This window comes from Haemaphysalis longicornis, unplaced genomic scaffold (genome assembly GCF_048455015.1).
Source record: "Haemaphysalis longicornis isolate Haplotype H1 unplaced genomic scaffold, Haemaphysalis longicornis Haplotype H1 scaffold_126, whole genome shotgun sequence".
In the NCBI taxonomy this organism is placed as follows: domain Eukaryota; kingdom Metazoa; phylum Arthropoda; class Arachnida; order Ixodida; family Ixodidae; genus Haemaphysalis; species Haemaphysalis longicornis.
The window spans coordinates 37,409-64,983 of NW_027526228.1; the positions used below are offsets into that span (position 1 = coordinate 37,409).

Here is a 27,575-nt window from a genome sequence, read left to right on the forward strand (position 1 = left end):
GTCGTGGTTGTGGCATCTGCTTCTGCGAAAGGTAAGCGAACTTTCTGTCTTTGGCATGTTTTGCATGCGGTTTCTAACAGACGATAGTGATTACTGGACTACTGCGTGCATGTACAGCGTATCTTGTACAACACAGTGGTGTTTTGGGGCTTGATAAATTCGGAGTATTGGCCTGTCTGCTTGTAAGCAAATCAGCCAGAAAATAAATTTTAGCATTGAGGAATTACTTACTGAACGGTTGACTTTCTGTTGCACCAATGGCTCGTCAACAATACGTGGGTCGCTAGTGAAGGGCGACCCTACTACGGAGTGCGCCGCCGAGTCGTCTCGTGATAAAATGTCGAGGGCCGCCGAAGTGCAGAGAGCAGTGAATTAGCTGGCTGCCTCAGCTCACCGTAAGCGGTCCGACTTTCTGGACACTTGAAACGGAAGGTGCATGACAAGTGTCGTTTTGCACTTACGTTTTGCACTTATTGGGTATGGGGGAAAGTTTAGGGTGGTGTTCATGTCCAGAGAGTATGACGAAGGCTAAGGTAGTCCACACAGGTCGGACACTTGGAATTCCCTGTAATCGCTGGCATCGGTGTGACAGGTGTGGAGTCAGTTGCATGTTTGTCTGACTCTGCTTTAGTACAGGGGATTCTCGGGGTGTGAGTGTTTTGAGTGGTTTTGTGTGCTCCTGTGTGTTTTGACAAATTGTCAGTAAGAGGTTTCTGGTAGTAGTAGTATGTGGCTGTTTATGGCGCAAGGACAGCCAAGGCCAAGGGGCGCCAATATCCTATTTAGTGGTCCTTCGCTGTTATTTCAGTGCCTAAGATGCGTATGGTATGAGTAGGATCCTATTACTAAAAGAGCTTAACATATGGGTGTAAGGGTCCCTGATTTCAAAAATATGAAGATGGTCATAATGGCGGAAGAAGGTGACATTAATGGGTGCATAACCATCGGTAGCTCTCTTAATGCTTAAAGATCTTAAAGTTAGATGTCGTACGAGATGAGATTTAAAAAATTGTCGTCAGCGAGATATGATAAAATACGTTTGTTCATGACCGCTGGTTCGTCTCCTAAAAATAAACAGGGATGGAATGTATTTCTGTACTTGTATAAATCAGGGAAGTATCGCTATCTCACATCGTTGAACGATTTGCATTCTATTAAGGTGGCCCTGAAAGGCATTTTGTGCACACTAAATGAACTAGCGCAATCGTTAGATTGGGTCGTCAACATCAGCTCTGCCAAGTATTACTCTCTTACGTGCAGCGGAAAGCTCACACTTTTGTTGCAAAGTTTGACGCTTTTTCTCACCCTTTCCTTCGTGTTTTTGGACACCGTTATCTTTACAAGTCTACGTCATCGATTCCACAATGAGCTAGACATCCTGCTATTTGGCGGCTTTTTCATGCACTTCCGGCAAAGAGATGTGTCGTCTGCTCAGCGTCAGCTCGCCGACTGCTCTGCCAGCGCCGTGAAGGAGTGCTTGGACATTTTACAACAAACGAAACAAGTGTAAAAAAACGCTCAACCGTTTGTATGGAATGCAACACGGCCACAACACGACATGGATATTGTCACGAAGCCAAGGACGACGCAGTTGTCTTGCAGGAGAAACAAGTTTATTGGAGCGAACTTGTGCTCCCCTAACAACTCAAAAGAATACAGAGGCGGCGAAGCAGCGGTCAACAAAGTGACTTGCGTCAGCGAGCGTCGCAGAATCGAATGCCCCGGCGTCCGCACTGCAGGCTTTTTATCTTTCGGCGCGCGTGGTTCTCGAAACGTCGATTCGCATCGAGAACATAGTAGATCCAAGAAGATTATTCTGGGCTGTTCACGTTAGATCGGAATGCTCTCCCTATCACAACAGATAACACATGCGGCACAGAAAGAAAGAATGGAACACGCGCTTCCCTTGGCGCAGAGATAACGCAGACCGGCGCAGCCGGGCGGTAAAAGCAAAACACAAATAAACAAACCCAATGTATGGTTCGCGGCAATATTATCTTACGTGAGTACGTAAAGTAAAGAAAGCGTCGAAGCACCGTGGCACTTCTTTCGTGCAATCGCAGAGAACGCCCTGCGCCGAATGCCCGGGTTTAACGCATACATTTTATTTAACTTGAAAACAATCCAGAGATGCGTTGCGAACGAACACAACGTCACGACATGCGTTGAGAGGCTGAACCGCGATTGACAGACGATCGGTTGCGTCCTCCTGCGCGTCGTAAATTCGGCACTCACCACGCGCCCGATTTGCGGGGACGAACAGCAAGTCACCTAACTCTGGCCCGCAAGCCGAGAAGGCTTTTAGCCAGGCACACTGACACATTACCTCATGCGAGGTTGAGTCGTACGTCACTCGAGAAAGATAATCCAGACCATGGGAGGTGCTATCCACCCGCAGAAGTACAAGGTCGCATTTCATCGCGAAACGAACGCGTCCACAACACACAGGAGGCGATGCACACACACACACACACACAGCTTCGGTCGCTGCCTTCGCTTAGCGGCAAGCTTCGTTCGGACAGTCAGCCTGGGGGCGAGTGCGCCTACCCAGTGCGTTTGATCGCATGAAGGCTACTAAGTTTTCGGCTGCTGTATATCTCCGTAAGACATCCCGAGCCATATTTTGGGCGTTTCGCGCAAGTCTGCATTCTTCATTCCACCAAGGCCTCCGAAGATTACGAGTACCACTAGAGAACTCCGGAATGGCGCTTTTGGCAGAGTCAAGAATATGCGATGTGAGGAAGCTACAATTATTAAAATTGCGTCCAAGAGAGGCAAGGCTCTCGTCCAAGCCATGGGAAAGCACGAGCTGTACCTCATCAACGAGCCGGGAATCCCGACCCGAACGGGTAACAGCGTGACCAACGACACGACCCCCGATCTCACGTGGTCCTCGGGGCCGCTGGAGACGAGGTGGAAGTGCGACGACGCCGACCTCGGCTCGGATCACAAAATCATCAAGATCGATGTCCTCGGGCCTCAGTATAAGGCGGTGTACGGCAAGGCGAGGATAACGGATTGGGATAAGATGAGAAAGCACACGAGTGAGAGGAAGCAAGAAGAAGATGCCGAACCGTCTGCGGAATCCTACGAAGACTGGGCCAGACGACAGCAGGCCACGCTGCAAAAGTACACGCAAGAGATCACCACGACGGTGGACACGCCTTTCGTGGACGCCAGGCTCTCCAACCTGTGGGCGTTGCGCCACTCGCTCACTCGCAGGTGGAAGCGCCAGCGGCGTAACAGGAAGCTGGCTAGACGCATCGGCCTACTGAACAAAGAGATAGCGGCGTATGCAGCCAAACTGTGCCGGGAAAACTGGCATAAAATGTGCGAAGGCTTACAAGGGCAATTGTCGGCGGGCAAGACCTGGAAATTGTTGCGTCACCTCATTGACCCCGCACAAAGCAAGTCGACCATGAATCGGAACCTGACCAAAGTCATCAATAATTACGACGGGGATAGCGCCGAATTGCTCAGGGACCTCCAAAAGCGTTACCTCCAGACCGAAAAGGGGCGGTATCTGCCACCACAAGTGTACGAGGGGACCCCTAACGAGGAGCTGGACAGACTCTTCACAATCTCAGAGCTATGGGCCGCCATCGACAAAAGCAACAGGAAAAGCGCGCCCGGGGCGGACAACATCACCTATAAGCTGCTTTTCAACATGTGCAGCAGAACGGCCAACGAGCTACTGCAACACATCAACGAGGCGTGGGAAACGTCGCGACTACCGCAAGAATGGAAGACGGCCAAGGTCCGCTTCATCCCGAAGCCAGGGAAACCACATATCGTTGACGTCCTGCGTGGGCAAAGTCATGGAGAGGATGGTGTTGCACAGGCTGCAGAGACACCTCGAGGAAACAGGACAGATGCCGGCGACCATGTTCGGTTTCCGCAAACATCTCGGTACGCAGGACGTCATGGTTCAGTTGCACGAACTCGTCATCAAACAAGCAACCAGATCGAGCCCTAGAGCCATCCTGGCCCTCGACCTCAAGGGGGCGTTCGACAACGTCACCCACGCCAGCATCCTGCGCAACCTGAACGGGACCGGCTGTGGCACCAGAACTTTCCACTACGTCCGCAACTTCCTCGAGGACAGAGCGGCCGTTCTGACGATAGGCAACGCGAAGACGGACCCGATAACGCTAGGAGAACGCGGAACACCCCAGGGATCCGTAATATCGCCCCTGCTGTTCAACCTGGCACTGCTACCCCTGCCTAAACTGCTGGAACGCATTGAAGGGTTAGACCACGCTTTCTACGCCGACGATATCACGGTCTGGACGAATAGGGCCGGATCGGAGGGGTGGATGGAAGAAACACTGCAGCGCGCAGCGACGACGGTCCACGAGTACGCCAAGTCGTGTGGCCTGAGCTGCGCCCCCCAAAAGTCCGAGCTCTTAGTAGTCCAGCCGGGCGTCGGCAAGAGGAGCAGATGCGGCCTGAAGATCGAGATCGACGGCATCCGGGTCGAACCCACTCAACAGTGTCGGATCCTGGGGCTGTTGCTTCGCAGCGACGGCAAGGCGGACGCGGCCGTGGACAAGATATGCCTAACGTCGGAGCAGGTCCTCGGCATGCTCCGCCGCGTAGCAAAAAAGAATCGGGGCATCAAGGAGAACGACGCGCTGCGCTTGGTTCAGGCCTTCGTGGTTACCAGAACCACCTACTCGGCTCCATACCTTAACCTAACCGGAACACAGAAGGCAAAACTAGACGTCATCTTGAGAAAAGCCACGAAGCAAGCCCTTGGACTACCCGCGTACACGTCGACCAAACGGCTGTACGAGATGGGGGTCCACAACACAGTGGACGAGCTCGTGGAGGCGCACCTCTCCAATCAGAGGATGCGTCTCAGCGGGTCCGAACACGGGAGGAGGATACTGGAAAAGATCGGATGGAGGCCTGAACCGGTGCAAACGTCCGGCCGCGTCCCCGAACATTGGAGAGACAAGATCAACACAAAACCCCTCCCACGCAACACGGCGCCGGGGGAGGATGACGACAGGAGAAAAGCGCGCGCCAAGGCTTTGGAAACGCGCTTGGAAGGCAACCCCAATGTCATGTACGTCGACGCCGCCCTGGTCAAGGGAAGCGACAAGGCCGCTTTGGCAGTAACAACAAGAGACAGGCTCGTCGCCGTGGCGTCCACGAGGACAAGAAACGCAACAAACGCTGAAGAGATGGCGATCGCATTGGCACTAATCCAACCCGGGGCGACGCACGTCGTGACAGACAGCAAGAAAGCCTACGCGAACTACCGCGGGGGGTTGATCTCCTCCGAGGCGGCACGCGTCCTCAAACGGCACAAAACACCAGACAACGACGTCGAACTGATTTGGACCCCCGCGCACTCCTCCCTGGTCGGCAACAACATCGCCGACTATTACGCCCGAGACATGTCCCGCCGGGAAGTGGAGGAGACGGGGGTCGACTCATTGACACCAATCACTGCGTATAAAGATATCATTACAATGTACAGGGAAAATAGACAAACGCTACCTGAACCTCATCACTCCCTCACCCGCAGGGACCAGACGATAATACGCGGAATACAGGCAGGGTCTCTGGCCCACCCAACACTACTACATAAGATGTATCCGCACCAATACTCCGAGCTGTGCCCGTTCTGCAACACTAGCAAAGGAACGTTAAAACATGTCATCCTAGAGTGCACCGCACTAAAGGCACCAATACCCGACACACCCTCCCCTTCCCCCCTTCCCCTTAATGAGCGATGGGAGATCCTTCGGCTCAGCCCCTCCGCAAACGTCCACGCGAGCCTAGCGGCCCGTGGGCGGGAGTTGCTAGCCCGGTACGTGGCCTGGGAATGAGGCTCCGCTCCCATCGACGGGTCCCCCCCCCCCACCGGAGGGGGCTCACTCTTTCGCATAATAAAGTTTGATCAATCAATCAATCAATATTCATCAGTGCCTAAAAGGCAGGCTCGGATGATAAAAGACAGTTTTCCGGCAAGTTCCGACCCCCGAGGTCACAGTGAGTATTAAGGTCGCCTACTAGTAAAAAAGGTTCCGGAAGCTACCCAATGAGGGATTTGAATTGTGAACTTGACAGGTGGTAGTCAGGAGGAATGTATAAGCAGCGACTGTAACAAACCTATTAAAAATTATTGCTCGGACAGCCACTGCTTCGAGGACAGTAAGTAGGTGAAGAGATTGACAGGGAACCGATTTTTGCACGAGGATTGCGACACCACCAGACGAGTGAGTGCAGCTCTCTCGGTCTTTCCTGAATACGGCGTATTGAGCGTTAATTTTTGCGAGTTTTAAATGCATTTCTTTTTGGCACATGATATTTGGCTGGTGTTTGTGCAGGATTTCATAGACATCATCAAGGTAACAAATTGGTTCAGAAAAAATGTTTTTAGCCACCGCGTTTGTACGTTTCAAAAGCATCTGTGTACCATGTTTCTGTCAGCATAATGACATCAAATTTAAAAATAAATTTTTTAGTTTATCAATCAACTCAAAGAAATAGGGTCATCATCTTTTTTTCTTGCCGATCAAATGTGTAAGTGAAAACAAGTGAGGTTTATGTCTTTTCCTGAGGTAACTAAACCACTAACATACTTTGGAGAGATTGCCATCACGAAGATCAGCCGACAACGAAGGCGTTACTACCATTCCGACGATCTGGTCAGCATCCTCGGAATTTCAAATGTGCAAGATGGGTGCCCCTTCATCTTTAATAGCCATAACCTTTCCTCTATTGGTCCAGACATAGCGCCACTTATTATCCTTCTTCTGCGCAATGGCCATGCTAAGCAGTTGCTTCATAGGCGGGCAAGCGTGTTCATTAAGGAACACCGCAGTAGCAGACGAGAGACCAAAATCGCGAGTTGAGATGCGCCTCTTTCTTTCCTTTTGAAACAGTACATCGCGATTGCGCGGCTCTAGAATTGAACAATTATGTTCGGAATGGCGTCGGGCTTCCCCACGGAATCTCAGTGCCAAATTTTAATGTCACTTTCCTCAATCACTTCCTCAAGAATATGACTGATTTTGTGTAGCGTCTCAGGGATGCTTCGTTTTTTCGTGACTCGTGTTCCTTTCATTTCCAAGTTACAATTTCGGGAGTATCGCTCTGAAGCAATGATTCTTTGGTCATGCTGGGAAAGATGTTTTTTGAAGTTTTGAAACGTTCGCAAGTTTTTCGTTTGCCAACTCCAAAGCAGTATTTTCCTTCAACAACACTGCACGATCAACCTTCGGTGTCTCGAACTCCCCGCTAATGAATTCGCAGCTCTTTGTGAGCTCCGCTAATTCATATCTAAACGCTTGATCCAACTGCGCTTTGAAATCACGCATTTTTTTGTTCACTTCATCAGAAGTTCAGATGAAGTTCGCGTTTCCGTCACAAAACGCAACGAAACCCCACAAAAACTGGCAACAGCTAAGGCAGCAGTTACAAAAAGAAACCACTTTCGTGAAGAGCGACAGCAAAAAAAAAATTCCCAGCCTCGAGTGATAAGATGTAGCTATTACAGCGATGCTGCGCACTGCTGCCCCTGCCGCTACCAAGTAGACGACGATCGCAATGGCTGCTGGTTTTGTAGCACGATCCCATGGTCTCTGCGTCGCTTTCGGATTTCCGGAGTGGCTCGTCCGTGCTTGACACTGGAAGATCAACAGACTGGAGATGCGTGCGCTCCTTCGTCGTACCTGGAGTGATGTTGGACTACAGCGCTCGCGATGTTGCGATATTACAGCGATGTTGCGCACTGTTGCCCCAGCCGCTGCCAGGTACCTGCGCCACGGAGATGGCCAACGCCCTAAATGGGCATACTCGTTGCATTTCACACTTGTCTTAAAAAGATTGCACAGCTGGAAGGCGTAAATATTTGATAAGTTTTATCCTCACAAGCTGCTCTGTGACTGAGCTGTTGACTGGGTGGACGAAAAACAAAAACCTCCATGTGTCGAGATTTTGGCGCACGTTAAGGGCACCCACGTGGTCTAAATTTCTCTCTCGGCCTGAAATACACGGTATACCCCATAGGACATGTAGGAATAGCTTCGCGGCACCAAACCCGCCAATACTTTAGAGGGATTTTTTTTTCCACGCTAAAAATTGGTTCAGCTGGTAAACACCTTTGAAAAATACTCATCAAGAGTTTGCAAGTGTACTTGGCCGTGTACGAACGTTCTACCTGAACAATTCGGATAACATCTTCGTATGTGAGAAAATTGCTCCAGTTTTTACCCAAGAGTCCTCATGTTAGAGCATGTAAATCTCTTGGTAAATCGATGTATCTCTTGCGTTTATTAGTTGCGTGTGTTTTAATTGTGTGGCGATTAAACTGCGTCCCGCAGACATCAAGTGAGCCTTTTAATCAGTATCTCTAACTCTCAAGTATTCTTTTTCATGTCCGTTTCACTATATGCGACGCTCCAGCAATCGACAATGGCCATTGAACATGAATGTAAGCAGAGCGCTGTTGAATTAAGCCAAAAATCGCCATTAGTCCAGCAGATGTACTGGACAGTGAATGGCTGTGCTCAACTGTTGGCGCATTTGTGCCATCCTGAACCATAACGTTTTTGGTTCTCCGGTGGTAGGTACATGTAGCGCACGTCCTCGTTCGAAATTACGTGCTTAGAGATAACTTACGGTGGCTCTATTTACGCTGTTACGGGCCTAAAACGTTATTTTGCCTACCTGTTTTTGGCGGCTAAACTGTTATTTTCATGCTTAAAAACCGTCGAGCGTCTTTAATTGTCGATTTTAATCGTCGGCCGTGATGTGGGCTTCGAAACACTTGGCGCATTAAGCCAGTCCTGGTTTCAGCATGTCCGAGTCTACATTTTTTGCTATACCAGATACCCGTAAAGCAGTTAGTGTATCCCCAAACAATAAAATGTTTTCTAAACCCCTCAGCAGCCATTTTGATCTGAATGCCTTTAATATAAGCTCTTGTTTTACTCGGGGCTGTGAGCTGCATCTATTTTTGGCATCGTGAGGCTTCCCCAGTTTTTCATTTATAAGGGCTTCATTGCTACAGGCGTTTCCTCAGGAAGCGGGGCATACTCCCTACCGTGCAAATGCGGTACAGTGAATAAATTATTATTGCTAATCACTCTGCCGTGCATGTAACTGTAGTGAGCATGGTATCGGCTTTCTAGACGCATATTTTCTCATTTTATGTCTGACGAAGCCCCGTCTTAGGCTTTATTCAGCCTTTATAGCACTGTTCAATGAAACACCCTAGTGGGCCTGATTCAGCGTAGCACCGCTAACACCACCTTTTTTATCCTGCTCAGGTGGATAGTGATACTACAGCCCCTAAAACTGATCCCGACACAGCTGCAACAAAACGTGCTGGTACCAGGGCCCAGCCAACCCAATAACTTCCAGAATTCAACAACAATGGGCAGCTCTATGTCAACTGATCGCGGCATGCCCGTACCGCAAGGTAAGGAAATGCGTACGTTATAATAAATGGTTGCTCTTTGACAGTAACTATGGAAATTATTGCATTGCAAGTGGCGATAAAGTGAGTGCAATCAGGGGTGGTGTATGGAGATGAAAAATTAGAGGGAGCTACAGCTTCACCTTGAGGGTGGAATACTATAGCGTTATGATACTCGGCCATGAGGAAGACTTTGTAGTACTCTCGACAAAAATATACACGGCAACAAATCCGTCACACGTGCACGAAAAGCGAGCGCGCCCAGCGGCGCATTGAACTCCAGCGCCACGTTATTTCACCCTCTAGGGGCACCCGAAACTGGTGTGAACTTTACGTTCCTGTGCGCATACAATCTCTTGAGTTCACGCCTTACCATCCCGAGATTTCAGTTTACGGCGCAAGGTGGCGCTACGGGATTTCTTCCATTCGATCAAGGCCGTCGATGATGTCGGCTTTTCTGTGGCCCGGGGTCCTTAACGCTACGTGTTAAGGGGTACTGAGCGCTAAAGACAATCTGATCAGTGTGAAATTATTCCTGAAATATGCTTCTCCTTGGCTGTGATACTTGAAAAGCAAACACAGAGACGAGGAACGATGAAACGAGGGTGTAAAAGCTTGAGCACCGCAGGCCATATTTAAGGCGTTGAAAGTGTTGCGCTGAAACAATTGTAACGAACATTCTCCAAAATCCGATATCATCTATTGCCTTAAAGATGGCGAGGAATAAAGACCTCTACCTTGAAATGTCCCTTCAGCAATTCCTATATTGGTATAAGGGCGTTGTGCTGAATTCTCCCATGCTATGTTTTTGTTACAACCACAAAATCCATGTCTATATGTATATATATTTATATATATAGCAGAACAGAAAGATACGAGACGAGGGACCCGGTTAGAACACATATCAAGGTTGCAGTCATTATTGAAAGTGCAATACGGCTGTTTTTGGAAGATTTTTATATTGCCGAATGACGTGTGTTTATATTTTTTGATACAGTGATACATACACGAAAACAGAACTCGACAAAAATCCGTCGTTTTTTTCCGGAAGCGGAATATATATATATATATATATATATATATATATATATATATATATATATATATATATATATATATATATAGCGATGGATAAGATCCGGGACTTGGTTTAACAATACACGAGAGAGTAGACACACGTATGAAAACGATGATAGCATCATCCTTTTCATACGTGTGTCTACTCTCTCGTGTATATATATATATATATATATATATATAGCGAATCACACTAGGAAACGAGGGGCTCGTTCTAATAAGACAGAAATAAGGGTTGGCAGTCAAGAATACCTCGGAAAGCAAAGGGGAGGATGTGGTAGGCCACTGAAACACATAAATAATTTGGAAAGAAAGTTGAGAAAAAATGCCTGCCAGGTGGGGAACGCTACCGGCGGGGCGATTTCCCCCTCTCTTTTCTGGGTTATTTAAGTCAATGTTATTTTTTCCTGTGATTGGGGGTTGTAGCCAGCGCAACTCCGACTTCTCGGGGTAAAGGGGACCTTCTTTTCAACTCTCGTGCCGTGACTCGAGGGTCTACGACATGTCGAGAGTGGTCGACCAGCGTTGAACCCTCTTAAGCTCCCTGAGGCACCAAGACTGCCATAACCGAGGCCCTCGCTATGCATGTGGCGAATGGTCACCGGGCAGATACTCTTAGCAAATCCTCCATAGCTGTAGCGCAGCATTTCAACCAACCAGGCCACAATTTTGATGACCTTAAGTTATATATACTTCAGTCAAATTTAAGTCTCCTAGGGACAGGAAATACCGAGAATCCTACTTAATTCACAAATTCAACTCCATGGAACCTGCTGGAATTAATGCGTCTAAGGGCAACTTGGAATCCTTGCGATATTCACCCGGAATACAGCATTAGGCATTTTCGTGCATATACCTCATCCAAAGACTATGACCGTTCGCTCTGCTCTGTACGTGGTCACCTAATTTCTTTTTTCTTTTTTTTCATTCCTCAGCGTCTAGCTTAATACTCGCCCTCATCCCTCCAACCTTTGCTTTTGGAATTCAATTTTATGTATTTTATTTCTCTTTTTTTTACTCCGCGTGGTATTGTGCCCCGTACGTCACTCTAACTTTATCTTTTCGTTTTTGAGTTTCAGGACAGGCCTGTTCCAGGAATGTTGCCGTGGGTGACACGTGCCATTTCAGTTGCCGGGTCATTGCTTTTTCTTTTGTGTGTGGGTTTATGTGGTTTCCCTCCCTGTATTTTTTCTTCTTTTTTTCTTTTTTCCTTAACCTAGTTAGTTTCCCCCCGTCTCTATCTTTTCTTTTGAGCTGAGGCTTGCAGATAGTTTCTGATAAAGACCCCACCCTCACCGCCTGGTCTGCTTCCGGCGGTTCTGAGATCCTTTCCGTATACCCGGCGGTGGGTCAATGAACACCCTCTCATCCTTTCTCTCCAAAATTCCACGAATATCAACCACCAGCTGACTTCCGTGTGACCTACTTCGCGGCTTCAACTAGACAACCTTCTTGGCCCCTCAATCTCTCACCCGACATACTCCCAAACCAATCAACTTGCTCAATTTCCCTTACATCTTTCCCTCTCCTTTCACATGGGTTCCTACCCCTAAATAAACCGTGCGTGCCAGGCGAGAGATTGCCCTGAGGAAAGCAAGTTCTCTTTGCTGAAACGTAGGCCACAATCGTGCTTTAACCTTGTTCGAAGGTTTCTTCTCTTGTGTTCTCTACCATCTTCAAAGTTCTACTAATCCCTATATATATATATATATATATATATATATATATATATATATATATATATATATATATATATATATATATATATATATATATATATATATATATATATATATATATATATATATATATATATATATATATACGAAAAGAAATGCCGGCAGTCTACAACACCAAAGCAGGCATAGGGGAATGGTTAGATTATTTTTTACCGTTAGTGACGTTACCTTATTTTTGTAATATCACGCGAGAAAGAAAGAAAAACACGCTCTCAGAATGGGGACCGAGCCCACGCCTTTGTATTAGATCTCGAAAGCCTTACCAATTCGGCTATCTGGGCTACTGTGTTCTTCGCTTTCTGTGGTATTTATATTTACTACAACTGTATCTGACGCTTGAGGGTGGTAGCCAGCGCCACTCAGACAATACGGGGTGAAGGGGACCTTCTTTTCAACCCCCGGGGCGTGACGCGAACGTCTACAGCCTGTCTTAAACGGGTAACTGGCGGGAAACACTCTTATGCTACCTTGGCATCAAGACTGCCAGAACTGAGGCCCTCGCAAAGTTTCGCACAATAATAGGGTTTGGAAATGAGGGGCTCGTTAGGAAATACAGAAAGAAATGCCGGCAGTCTACCACGCCAAAGAAGCATAGGGAATGGTTAGATTATTTTTTACCGTTAGTGACGTTCGGCGTTTTGTAGGCAGCCTCGCCTGCCTTGCGTCTCCCCTATATCCGCTCTTACGCAACAAGGTGCCTTTTACATAGACGGATGATTGCCAAGATGCATTTCAAGATCTGAAATATGCACTTACCTCTGACTCCTCCCTGTGTCTTTTTGACAACTCATCGCCTACTATATCGCTCAGTGATGCCAGTGGGTATGGCATTTGTTCTGTTCTTCTCCAGTCAATAATTGAATGCACCAGTTAATCCTTCAACAGACCGTCGCTGTCGGGGGACAGAGATATTCCACGTCTCCCGCTTCAAACCATTCACCCGCCTCCAAACAGAACCTCCTGCGGGCGGGCGCCAGCTTTCAGCCGCGGGCGCCTGCCCGCATCCCGGCATCATCATCAGCCATTCGGGTCACCACGGGGTACTCTTCTCAATCACTCATAGGTAGCCGCCTACCGTTATTAACATGGGTTGGCGTCAAAACAGCACTCGACGAGAGGGCACGCGACAGAAGAGCACCGACATAACAGCACGGCGTCAAAAGTGCACGCGACAAAACAGCAAGCGACGAACAGGACGTCGACAAAACATCACAGCGGCAAAACAGCACATCGGCAGAAGGGAACGTTTTGATGGAGTGCCTAAATGGGCAATGGACCTTTTTCCAGTAGCGATCTGCGCATGCGCGGGCTGCCGGTCCGCCATTTTTGGCAGGCGCCTCGGGCATAATAAACAAAAGCGCGCCCCTCAGTTTCCCTGCTTAGGGAGCGGCTTTAATCTGCACGTTTTCTTTTTTTTCTCTTTGGACTCCTCGTGGTGGGTTCGTACGTGCATACAATAATGGCTTTCTAAGAAAAGGGGCAAAACGCTGGAGGCTGACCACGCTGCCAGCACATGGCTGCTTGTTAGGGGGTTACGAAAATGAAAAAAAAAAAAGGGGGGGGGGTGGCGCTTCGAACACGGCAGATTAGTCACAAGAACGTTCGCCTGCTACCGTGACATTCATGTGAAAGGTGCGGGTGACTGGCCAGTGCGGGAGGGGCTGCAGGACCAGGATGGCCGGTCGTTTGTGACACTGCTCCCCCCTTAGGAATATTCACCAGAATACCCGCACCTACACAAATGACAGGCACATCACTTACATACCGCTCTAAACAGGCAACACACTAAACAGGTAATAAGGAAAAACAACCAGACGTCCGTGACGAGTGAGTGTTCGTTTAGTCGCACTGCTCCGATGCATCGTTGAAACGCGCCCAAACGGACCCGAGCATTGTCCCACCAGAGCACTCTCCGTTAGCTGTGCTGGACACGTTCACGCGCCACCACGTCGCGCACGCAACGGCGCCAGGTTTCCGCGCACCTTTGGTGCTCACCACTGAAACACCCTAATTCTACCTACGCGGAAACACTCCAAACGAGAAAACCACACACTTCGTTCTCAGTGAAACAAAAGACAAGAAAAAGCATCCTCATCTAAAACACCTTTCACGTGCTTAGAAGACACACACGCGCTGCACTACTCTCAAAAAGAAAGGACTCACACTGCGCCCGAAAATTCATCCACGCACACACGCACCAACAAAAAAATTTCGCCCTACACCAAAACTTCATCAAGTTGTCTTCACACCCTCAGGCAAATTACTCTCAGTCCCGACGGCATATGAAATCCGCTCCCACGTTCTCGCTCCCCTTGATGTACCTGCTCCCCTGTGACGACTTTGGGTTTAGCGGCACCACAATGTCGATTGCCACGCTCCGAAACGGGGCGTAGATTATGGGCCCCCGCATCAACGGCGCTCTCCCAGTGCACCCTTTTAGGGGCCGTCTACTGACTGGTGTCGCACGAGGCTACGTTTTGCTTGGCATCTGCTTGCATAGCCGGCCGGAAGAACTCCGCCAGCATATTCGGCAACGTTTTCTTCGTTCCGCGGTGTCCTCCCATAACAGCATCATGCGCAAGCTGCAGGACGGCAGCCCGGTATCTTCCAGGTACCACCACTTGTGAAAATTTGCCGCCCAGCTTGGTGGTGTACTTTCGCTTCGGGACTTCGTCGTTGATACAAAACTTGTAGCTCTCCCCCCTCTCGCTGTTGAAAACTTGCCCGACGTGCCCATAGCACGTTCTCAGGGTTGGATCAGCCTTCTGTTTTTGTACAAGCTCACCGCGACTAGCCCGTCACCTTCAGTTTCCGTAGAGGCGCCCCGTCGCGACTTTGGGCCCAAGTGGCCACGTGGTTTGCCGTCACGTCGCCAGACTCGAGCGAATATTCTGCTCCCCTCTCCTGCGACAGCGCCTCCTCGGCCAGTTTTTCAGGGAGCCACTCAGGCTCATTGCCTACAGCCGATGCTTGGAGTTTGGCCTCCTGGTTCCAGTATGGATCCGGACAGTTCACCGTCCGGGGTCCCCCAACGTTCCCCAAAACCAGGTCGCACACCGGGTGTTCTATTCATTTAGCTTTCAGCTCACCTGAAAAGTAGGGGGTGTAAACCATTATGGAGGCCTCAGGCAACATTAGCACCGACCGGTCCACGAGGTAGACAGGTTATTTTGCCCCGGTTAGGTCCTTGTCTGAAACGAGGCACCACTTCACGATGACCATGTTGCCGCCTGTATCCCTAAGGACGTGGACCTTGCTCCCGCCGAAGAAACCGTCCATGACTGGCAGGCCTTGGTTCTCTGCTTAAGACTCCCCGACGAAAGCCGCTCTGAAAGACGTGTTGCTCCCCTCCGTTCTTGAGCTCGAACCTGTCCTCCACACACGATGAGGTGGATTTCTTTAGAGGTGCCGTGGGTTTCCGTGCCCCTCCACCCCGCACTTCCAGCCATGGTGGCCCATTTTGCCGCACTTGAAACATTTCCTGTGATCCGCCTCCCGACCGGGCTGCACGTTGCAGCAGTCTTTCGCAAAGTGCCACGCGCGGGAGCATGGATAACTGATTTACCTCTGAACCCTTTCTCGGGGAGACGCAGGGGCAGGGCCCGTTTTCCCCTCGGCTCCGGTCGCGTCCACAGCCGCCTTGTGCTTCGGCGAGGAGCGCCTGGAAAAATTGCTCCATCCGTAAGCCTCGACGTAGGGCTCCGCAGTAGCCATGAGGTCTGCTAACCCGACATCCTTTCTCTCCTTCAAAAACAGTTCCAGACTCAGGGCGCCCACAAACAAAAACTGTTCCCTCAGGAACCACTCGAAAACGAAAAGGGTCTCATAAGTCTTCTCTGCTCCTGTGAGATCCACGCACCGATCCAGAAATTTGCGTAGCCGAGTCACAAACTGAGAGCACGTTTCTTTTTTCAAGGGCGTACTTCCCTGAAACTTCTCGCGGAAGCCATCCTCGGCCATGCGAAAGCTCGCCATGAGTGCCTGCCGCAGCTTATAAGCTGAACACTCCGCTGCGAGCATGCGGCTGATGACACACAATGCCTCGCCACTCGGACAGAGGCTCAAGGCGGTTGCCCACTTGACCCCTATATATATATATATATATATATATATATATCAACTCTTCCACATATATATATCAACATATCAACTCTTTGAAACACGCGTTCGATCAATTTAAGGCCACAGTGCTCCAATCAGGATTTAAAACCTATTTCGACAGGGAAGCCTGCGAATCTTATCTGATCCACAAATATAACACTCTCACAAAAGGTATCAATGAGTCTCAGGGAAGGCTGTCGTGCCTTCAAACCTAGACCTTGTAGCGGCACGTATCGCACGTTACCACTTCTCAACCGTTGGATGGTTCATCGTTGTCAGCAGGTTACTTTTCCGTATGCTTTAATGCTTCTCCTGCACGAAATCTTGCTGTATCCCATCATTACACTTTCCAAGCATTATTCGGTCTAGTGTTGTGAATAACTTATTTTCTCCGTATGCTTCATTGCTCTTTTGCCCGAAATGTCACTTTGTAAGCTATTTTTGTTCACTGCTATGGTTCCCCATGTTCTACGATTTGTACACATGTATTCTTTGTATTCTTTCGTTTGTCAGTTGGTTTAAAGAATGTTGTGTGCGAATTTATACTGCCATTGATGACTAGCTACAAAGTGTCTTTTATTTTCTAGATCATTGGAGATTTGTTCTCGTACGTGCGCCACATCTTTCTTTTGCTTTTTTCATAATGTGCAAACCCTTGTTACTTGCAAAAATATCAAATGTAAGCTGACAATTTTTTGTATCTATCCACTTCATGTCATGAGCCGGGGGCTCGTTTAACTGCTTTTTTCTGTGTGCTGTTTTCTTTGTTTATTTCCTGCCTTGTGTGTCATTTCTCAAAATCCTCGCACAGCCTGCGCTCTTCTTGGGTGGCTCACGCACAGCTCTGTCCGCGTCGGCGCCCTTCGAGAAGTCGTCATTGTCCGCCTTGTGCCCCGGACGCGGGCCGCGGATAAGCAATTTGTGGCTATTATCTGGTCTCCTCCCAAAGCGGCGGCACTTTCCTTTGAGGACGCGGCCCCCTCGCTAATCCTCCCACCTGCATTCTTGAAATTGAACGTCGACTTCTGCCATTTTGCGTTCCCCAGTGTCTGGATGACTAATTGTCGATTCTACGCTTCCGCCTTATGCGGCAGGTTGTTTCCGCTCCTTTAGAGTAAGATGCCCAGTACCCCTTCCTTATTTGTTTACTTTTCTTAATATTGCTGTGCGTGGGTGGGCGGTGGCTGACGGAAACACGCTTCCTAAGTGCCTCGCTTTTGCTTTTCGCCGCGTTGTATATTGAGATGTATTACCGGCGCGCCCAGTCGTGCAGTACGTTTTTTTTGTCACTTGTTTCTTGCTGTATTTCCTTCTTGTACACTTTTGAAATAATGTGCCCACGTGCTCACAGCGCTCCTTGCGAGCCTACATATACCCTGTATTCGACCTATGTTCTTCACTTGAAAAAGGCTGGTTTCCAGCCGAAACGTCGTATTAAATATTGTTGTTTTTCGTGGTGACTCTAATTTAATATATATATATATATATATATATATATATATATATATATATATATATATATATATATATATATATACATGTAGTTAGTGTGAACCGATTTATTATTTTGTTAGAACAGTGCGCGGACCTTCCGTCTAGTCGTGGAGAGAGAGAACAGAGGGACGACAGAACGGCCGCACGCTAAAAAGAAAAAGCCATTGAGGGGCGCCTCTGGCCGTAATGGGACACTACGACAGGAGGGAGGAGGCCACCCGCAGAATTCGGGGAAGTGAGGGAGGGGCCGGACGCTTGGTGACCGCGAAAGGAGAGAGCCACGAGAACGACTCGGAGGGGCCCACGGACGAGCACGAACTACCACGGACGAGCACGGGACCCACGGACAAGCACGAACTACCGATAAGACGCGTTCAGTGCGGAGGCCGTTGCCACCTCGCATTGGTTTGCTCGGTAGCCGATGCATGATCGGTGACGCTTCCGCTTCGCGGAGGAGTTGACATGCACTTGATTCACCTTGACCGGAAAATGTACTTCCTTGAAGGGCAGACTATTACAACTGGGTGTTTCACGGTTTGTACCGGAAGTATTAGTAATCACTAAACATTATTTGATGTCAAATTCATTTCAGGTGCCCCTAGTGGGGAGGCCTGCCGTGTGTACTACTGGACGAGGCCTGTTGAGGGAGGTTCATCATGCACGTCTCAGTCCTCAGCCCAGTCATCTGGATCTGGTTGTGCTTTTAGCAACCACTGGATGGTGGCATTTGACTATTGGGATGAGGTGCTCCTGTGCGATGCCACTCAAGTCGATGGTGCGCTGATCGGAAAATGCGTGTCCATAACTACGGAAGAATTTCACTGCCGATATCCCAAGAAGGTAAGACATGCCAAACGTAGTGGAAATATTGCGAGAAACTTATTTATGTAGTATCGGGACTTCGAAGCTTGCCGATGCAAGTGAAAAGCAAAAGTATACAGAGTGTATGCTTTAGGCAAAAAACAAACACCCGATGGAATATGTGGGGCACGGGACCGTCACCTAGAAGGGCAAAAGATGTTACGTGTCGGATCGGAGCAGAGCAAGCAACACACAGTTCTCTCTCGCTCTCTGTCGCAGTAGCGGGTGCGTGTTCAGCGGCGTTGGCTGAGCAGAGGAAGGGACCCCGAGTTCCAAACTCTGTACGTGCTCAGGGTTGCCGCTTGAGTTAAAAAAAGACAGGTCAGCGAGCGTTGTTGGTCAGACACCCGGACATCGATGTCTCGACACCACACGTCCAACTTCATATGGCGTGGGGATGCATGTTCCACGCACTCGCGTAGCTCGGATTATTTTGCTACCGGCTGCACCTGAAGAGTATATTTTATTCGACGCAAGGAGCAGTGGCAGCAGGTATACCTTATACTTCGTAAACTTGCTTATCCTCTTGAGGCCTTGTAATAAACCTGGAGCGGAGAAAGTTGAAAGCGTATGGGTTTTTATTGCTTAGACGTGATGAGCCATTACTTCATTCCCAGCTTATTTATGAATTGCGTCTATGAGTCGTCAGGTTCTCAAAAAAATATATGCTCGGGACCGGTGACGCTTTGCATCAAAACATCTCTTTTTGTATAGGCAAATGGAGCACTCGCTCCTCTAGGACGATCTGTGGGTTTGATGCCTCTAGTCTCCCCTGGCTGTCTTCAAGTACAATTGCATTCGCTCGACCGATGCTTCACAGTAGTACGTGTTCGCAGCCGCTACGACTGAAACAAAGGGCTTATTCTAGCAGTAGAAGTATGTGCACCACCTGGCTAAGGTACGCGACTCAGAAATGGGTGCACCGAAATTTATTCACGTGAACGTGACGGCCCCTGCAAATATCTGATCACCAGCCACTGGGTTTTTCATGCAGAAAAATTAATTGCAAATGTGGGTTCGTGCTGCCGACCAGTGTGTTAATTCACCCAGCGAAAATTTGCTTTCCGATCTTGTTTTTACGGCTTACGATAAATGTTTCTGTTGAGTTTAGTTACTCATTACCTATGTTATCTTCGCTGACTCCTCTCTTGCTTTTAATTGGATTAATATTTTCTGCTAGCGCACTTGTCGCACAACTGCAAGCAGCTTACAACTCCAGTAAGTCAGGGAACTGTCGTAAGCTGATATACATTTTGCATGGGCGCCTACAAACTCACACAACATCGGTTTACTCTTCCGGGCACGAATCTTGAGAAGGCTCGATTTTCTCTTCGCGATGACCTGCGTGCTACCAGCCGATTTAATTTGTCAGCGCTGGTGTGGCAGGCAGGTGGGCAAGCTGCTAACTCGGTGCAGTGAAGCTAATAAAAAAGTGTTCGTTATATCAATAACTTTATCAGAAATCGACAAGGAGCGATGCAGATTGGAGAACAGCGCTTTGGTTATAAAATTTGCTTGTAGACAAATTTCCGTAAGCGAACCAACAGCGCTAGAAGCATTGTCTATAGGGACTCCTAATATGTCAAACCAATATCGAAATAACTACAAATCGCTCCATTCTCCCTTTAAGTAATCTCTCAGAGTTATGTCGTTTTGTTATTCACAAGTTTTAACCCTATGTGAGGAGGCGCTGCTTACCGGACAGGAGTCGGCAGGTAAAAGCGAAGACGACGAGGTGTGGGTGGAGGCGGAAGCAGGGCGCGAGAGAGAAAGAGGAGGAGGAAGAAGAGGTGGCGAGCGCTGGAGGCAGGAAGCAGGTGGTTCCAGAAGCTCTCGGCTGGGCGAGAACGCCTAGGGGGTCTTCGTCACGGAGCCGCACATTCCTCCTGGAAGCTCTCAGCTGGGCGTCAACGCCCAGGAGATCTTCAGACCGAGCAACACCTGGTCTCTTCCAGTCGAGTCTGTCCACGGAACACCCGGGCCGAATACGACGTGTTGTTCATCGGGCACAGCACCGGCATCGACAAGGGCACCGAGCCCAGCGCACCGAGCCTTGCGCACCGAGTCAACTCACCAACTGTGACCTACACGTGAGCGCGAACAATTTGGAGTGGGACTTCTCGCAGGGGACTTTGTTATCCTAGGACTGCTGTCATTAGATTAGCTGGATGTTCATTTGTGCACGTTATTTTGTAATTTGTCCCGTCAATATAATTTGGTCCTTCTCCGTAGCCAAAGCGTCTCTACTCTTGTGCGCCCGGTAAATTTTAACCTCCTCATCTACAAAAACAACCTGCATCACAAAAATGGCGTCCGCGACAGGACTCTCTGCGTAACTTCCAGAGAGTCGAGGAGGTAATTTTTGCGGCGGAGAGGAGAGCACTTGGCGCCGGAATGGACATTGACAAATTGCTCGCCGTGGGAAAAGAGTTAGGCCTGGTGGGCAGTGAGCTGAAGGAATGGGTTGAGAGAGAGATGGAAAAGGAAAGACGGAAAAGACAGGATGCGAGACAGGAAAGAGCACTTGCGAGGGATGCCGAGCGTCAGAGACTCGAGCTGGAACGGGAAGTGCTAGATCGCAAGCTACGACTCGAGGAGATCCGAGCTCACGCACCAGATGCCAACGACAGCGGTGACGGAGGAGCTCGTGGAGCGAGCAGCTCAGACGTTATCAGCCCCCATAAACTCATTCCTGTTTTTGACGACTCTAGAGACGACCTGGACGCTTATATCCAGAGGTTTGAGCGTGTCGCTACCGGTCAGGGGTGGCCGAAAGAAAAGTGGGCAACCACAATTAGTTTGTGCCTGACTGGTGAAGCCCTGAGTGTAGTCGGTCGCCTGTCTCCAGAGGATTCATTAGACTACGACAAGGTCAAAGGAGCTTTGCTGCAAAGATTTCGGTACACCGCCGAAGGCTACAGAGAGAAGTTTCGAGGGTCGGTGCCGGAGGAGGGTGAAACTGGTCGCCAATTTGCAGCAAGGCTCTCCGGATACTTCGACAGGTGGATGGAGACAGGCCGAGTTGAAAAGACTTATGCGGGCCTGCAAGAGAAAATCATCACTGAACAGTTTATGACAAGGTGCCCTAAAAGCCTGTTAGTGTTCTTGAAAGAAAGAAACTGCGCCAAGTTGGAAGAGACGGTGGTAGCTGCCGATAACTACCTAGACGCACAAGAGCAACGGAGTCTTGGCTCTTGGTCGGCAGCGAACGCTGAGGACAGCCTCAATCCTGATAACCACGGCAAAACCCTTCCTCAGAAGAGAGTTAACTCCCGACCGGAAAAGTTATGTTTCCTGTGTGACAAACAGGGGCACACAACTGCCGAGTGTTGGAATCGCACGAAAGCTTGTTTTAAGTGTGGCCAAACTGGCCATAGGGCTGATAATTGCCACCAGCAGGAAGACGAAAAACTGCAGGCATCGTGCGTGGTACAGCCCAGGGTAGATGTTCCGAAATTTGTCACTCTGGAGTCTGGCGAAAAAATTCCTGTCGTAAATACGGCCGGAGAAAAATGCCTGACATCCCTGTGTGACCTACCTGTTGTTGAAGGACGCCTAGGAGGCAAGACTGTTAGTGTGCTTCGAGACACCGGGTGCAACACCGTGATTGTCCGAAAAAACTTGGTTCCTGCCAAAAACTTCACAGGAAAAATTAGCCCTGTCCTCCTCCTAGACAGAACCATCAAGTTCCTTCCGGAAGCAGACATCGAGGTTGAAACTCCGTTCTTTTCGGGAAAACTCACCGCAAAATGTATGCAAGATCCTCTCTATGACTTGGTCATAGGAAATGTGGAGGGTGTGTCGATGTCTAGCTCCTGTGTGCAAATGACGCTTCGCCCTCACACGACAAGGGATCAGGCCCATTTAACGAAAGAAGACAAACGAACATTCCAGGAGGATGTACCTCAACCTGACACATTTAGGTCAGGAATGCTTAAACCAGGCTGTGGTAAACCTGATCAGGTGAAATCGTTCAAAGAACAACCAACGAATGGGATGGAAAATTGCTTTGACGTTAGCCGGAAGCAATTCTTCGCGAAACCTATACCAGTGGCAAGATCCTTGACAACACGCAAAGACTTCTTCGGGGGACGCAAACTACCTTCCGGGGAAAGGCTTAACCACTTCGTCTTGCCTAAGCCACATCGAGAACAACCGAATCGATTCGAATGGGAGAGGTTGTTGGCGTGTCGCAAAGGTACCCAAAAGACCGAATCCACAGTTAAGACCGAATATTATAGACGAGACGTGCACGAGGACGTGAAACGACTTCTTAGCTTTCGCGACATGAGGTTGAACCAGAACTGTTTTGCGCAATGCCAATAACTGGTGTATCATCAGTTTTTGCCCTGTCGGTATATTACAACGATGTTACAATTATTACAACGAATACAACGATGCTAGGCTTGAGCCTTTTCTAGTCAGAACTGAGTGAATTCTGCGTTTTAAATCTTACACTCGTAATGTGGGTACGGACTACTGGAGCCACCTTCAATGAGGACATGGCACGGTCCCGGTTCTAGAACTGTTGTTTGTCAGTATTTCTGTGTAATTTAAGTGTTTCTGTGCATTTTGAGTCATTCCTATGTAGTGTGATAGTGATCAAAGTGAGTGTCGGACGTGGAAGTGTGGTAGTGTTATTAGTGACTGCAAGTGAAGTGCGCGTCGGCCAACAGACCCGTACCCCCAGGGACTGGTACCAGTCCACCAACTGCTCACCGGAAGTGTTTTCCCCCGAAACACTTCTTCCGATGGGGGCAACTGTGAGGAGGCGCTGCTTACCGGACAGGAGTCGGCAGGTAAAAGCGAAGACGACGAGGTGTGGGCGGAGGCGGAAGCAGGGCGCGAGAGAGAAAGAGGAGGATGAAGAAGAGGTGGCGAGCGCTGGAGGCAGGAAGCAGGTGGTTCCAGAAGCTCTCGGCTGGGCGAGAACGCCTAGGGGGTCTTCGTCACGGAGCCGCACATTCCTCCTGGAAGCTCTCAGCTGGGCGTCAACGCCCAGGAGATCTTCAGACCGAGCAACACCTGGTCTCTTCCAGTCGAGTCTGTCCACGGAACACCTGGGCCGTATACGACGTGTTGTTCATCGGGCACAGCACCAGCATTGACAAGGGCACCGCGGCAGCACCGCGAGCCTAGCGCACGGGACTCGACTTTGCGGCGGACAGCGCCAACGTCAAGGGGACAGCGCCTGCAGACATCACACCAGTCAAGTGTACCGCCACAGCTCCTTGACACCAAGTACTGCCAGCCGTGAGCGGGAACTTTTTTTTAGTTAAGAACATTGTCTTGGCGGACATATATTCCTTGGATTAGATTAGCTCCTAGTTAATTTGTGTAGTTTTCTAATTTGTGTATTTTTCTAATTCTGTCCCGTGAATAGAGTCTGTCCTTGTCTGACGTCACGTGCCTCGCTTCTTCTCTGCCAGTTAAACTTGACCTCCTCATCCACAAAACAACCCGCATCACACCCTATATGTAGCTTGACATCAGGGGGTCCACTCATCACTGCATTTTCAAAATTTTTTATCTAACCTGGTTTTTTTTTATCTAAGCAGTTCCTGGCAACCTGGTAACCAGTTGCCTGGTAGGTAACGGATTCCTTTCAAGTATTTCTGTGTCCCGGTGATATATAAAATGTATGGAGTCACCGAGTACAAGCCTATCAATGAATACGTATTAAAAGTTACGTGAATTTTTTAATGCTGTACCCCAGCCATCAGTTTAGGTCATGTGATGCGTTCTTTTTGATAGGGTTTGTAAGAAATTGAGGCATGAGCAGCAACTGCACTTTAAAAAAGCGTTTATTCAAAAGAATTCCAGGGGAAGAAAAATACTCCGTGACAGCGGGTATCAGCGCACTTAGTTATAACAACAAGCACAACACAGGAGCGTGCTCTCTCGTGGAACACATACTTATCTCGAGTGATCGCAGCACCTAACACCGGGTCAATCTTAAGAATACATCTGTGAGTCAAGGTATTCTTCGGAGCAGCAAGGCAACATGAACATAGAAATTATCCGGGATGTCTATAGGCAGTGTCGGCAATTGTTAATTCATTAGGATGAAGTCAAGGAGTGCCTATAACGCGGAACCTGTAAATCGTGAGCAAGTCAAAATTACACAGGGCATAATCAGATAGGTTTTCAAACGAACTGAATCTAAAACGGGCTATTAAAAGCGTGAACACAAGTTCATCAAGAAAAATATTACGAGGTTAATATGATATTGCAAAAAACACTCATTCTATTTTGAACACACACAGTACAACATCCCAGGAAAATGAAACAAAAAACAATGTTACTGCCGGACTGGTTGTGCGAGACGAAATCACGGGATGCAAAAGGATTCAATTGGCTGCCATCACTCTGAAATATCAAGTCATTCAGCATATTTTTGTGAGAAAGGAGACTGTGGCTCTACGGGATAATTTGTGTGTGCAGTTTTAAAGCTTTGTGTATTCCTGTTTCAGTGCTTGTGTTGTATCCGTGGAAGGAAAAACTTCGGGAAATATTGGTTAAGTAGAAATGAGTTGTCACGCTGCTTGTTTCGTCCCATGGAAATATTTAATAATAAAGCATTAAAGATTTTTTAAGTGTGTTCAGTGCATGTCAAACTGAATTCTTTGAATTCGTTTTACGCGACGGAGCACATCGTGAAAATGGGTTGATGGCGTTACTTTTTGCTGTAATTTTTTTCGTCTTTTGCACGCCACTGCTCTGAGCCTACATTTGACTACCACGAGACTCGAGGAATTATATCAAGCATTTTTCACAAGCTTCTCCAGTGCCGAATTCCTGTTTCGCTAGGGGTAGCTTGGCAGCAGCCGGAATTGGTTATTTTGACATGACTAAGGTGCCTAAAGTGGAATGACTAAGTGGTCTTACTCTGATGGCGAAAAGTATCAGAAATTTACGGTTTACGATCTTCCAGACGAAACAGAAACATCTTTAAAGAGGGTGCAGGTCAGAAAACGCACCTTCCTCAATGCCACAGTGTCACGAACGCTGGCTACCTGTTATATGCAGCAGAAATGCACTGGTGCAAAAAGGTGGTACAATAATATTTCTTTTAGCAGTTCTATCATACCATTTCAGTACTATTTTTTCTTGTACAATAAAGTGTACCTTCTTCCACCTGCGGACGGATGTTTTCTGAAACATTAGCTTTTTCGTTTGGGTTGGAGAGAGCTGTTAATTGGTGTGGTCAGGATAATATTTATCGAGCTGGATGTCACTCTTCTATGGTGTATTGGTTTCCTTTTTGAAGAATTATGCAGCGTTATTAGGCGGTTGCACAAGGTCCAAGCCTGTTGCATCTATAGTCGGGATGTCATGTATTTTCGGGGGCTATGCTTCAGAAAAAAATAAAAAAATGAGGTGGCGTTTCGCGCAGCTGATCAAGAAAAATATAGCAAAAGTACTTTCATTTTTAGTTGCCCTTTAAATATCTGGAATGGTGTTTCCAAAATACGGCTTCATGCTTCTCAAATTCTGAGATGTAACGCGAAATCGGGTAACAACTCTGCAAGGCCCCTTGTTTCCGGGAACGCCTGTGTTCCATTTGCCAGCATCTGCATTGGGGCAACTTTCTTTTGCTCTTTTTACATTTCTCTAATAAATGCGTTCGCGAATTCACTCCAGTGACCAAGGCCTGCGTCTACAACGTGCTGTCAACTTCTAAGATCACGCACTCCCTTGTGGTTTTACCTTTGCTGACATTTGTTAAAGGCCCCAACATAAGGAATTATTTCTTCTCTCAACTTTGCGAAGTGATATCCAAAAGGGTCATGGTTTGGGCCTGTTGGTGATGCATAATGGAAACTGAAAGCGCAAAATAGACACGGACAAAGAAAGGGGACAACAGGACGAGCGCTAACTAAGTTAGCGCTCGTCCTGTTGTCCCCTTTCTTTGTCCGTGTCTATTTTGCGCTTTCAGTTTCCATTTTGCGAAGTGATCATTGCCGATTTCTTTTTCGCCTATTTTTGTGGCCCGTTTGGGGGCCACCCGTAGATTAATAATGTTGAGTAGCTGAATGAGGTACGGAAGCCCTAAAGTGGCATTCGCTTCTCACAATCGCCAAAAAACATGCACACACAAACCATAAATGGGCTGAACAAACGAGAGGGAAATACAGTAAATTCAACACGAGTATTTTGATTCTGAGCAATAAATTATGGCCAAGGCTAGACAGTTTTACAGCTGGGGAATATTGTTTTAAGGCGTTATTGTGTACGTGAAGTACCACAAAGTACACAACATCGTTCAGCTCCGACGCGATTCACACGTAGAGTGCAAATGTAGTTACACCCACATCCCATTATTTCACCACCGTATACCCAATGACACCTTGTACAATCTATACTTTTTTTCGTTTCAGAAATTGATCTTGCAGTGCGACATTCCGAAGCAATTCGTGAGGGAGAGGGTGGAGGCTTTTAGGAACTGTGGCCGCTACGACTTGCTCTCGAACAATTGTCAGAAGTGGATCAAGAGCGTGATGGAGAGCATGCGACTGGATACCTCTCGTCTGGACTGCGATGCTGAAACTATTGCTTTTTACACCGTTTTCACGATGTTTACAGTCGGCACTGTCTTCGGGCTCTACAGACTCCATCCATCGGAGCAACCAAAGAAAAAATAAACAAGTCGGTTGAAGCGACTAATAAAGGCATTCCACGTAATTGTAGCAGCCATGGAAAGAAACCACGACCTTGCGGGTGCCTGAGTGTTCCAGTTACAGAGCTTCTATACCTTTTCCAATTAGTCTATCGAGCCACTCCTTAAGTATTGTGTTGGAGGGGTGTGATAGCACTCTATGAGCGCTCAGGGTGGTGTTGCACGCTACGTGTGAAATAAAAACGTG

General features: G+C 48.3%; 1 protein-coding gene across 1 annotated transcript; it reads left to right on the forward strand.

The window, feature by feature from the left end:
• On the forward strand, positions 1-27,575 carry LOC144163621 (uncharacterized). Its single transcript, XM_077694427.1, has 4 exons — positions 1-31; positions 9,288-9,439; positions 18,440-18,687; positions 27,090-27,575. Exons 2-4 carry the CDS (start codon positions 9,394-9,396, stop codon positions 27,351-27,353), a joined length of 558 nt encoding a protein of 185 aa, XP_077550553.1. The 5' UTR covers positions 1-31; positions 9,288-9,393; the 3' UTR covers positions 27,354-27,575.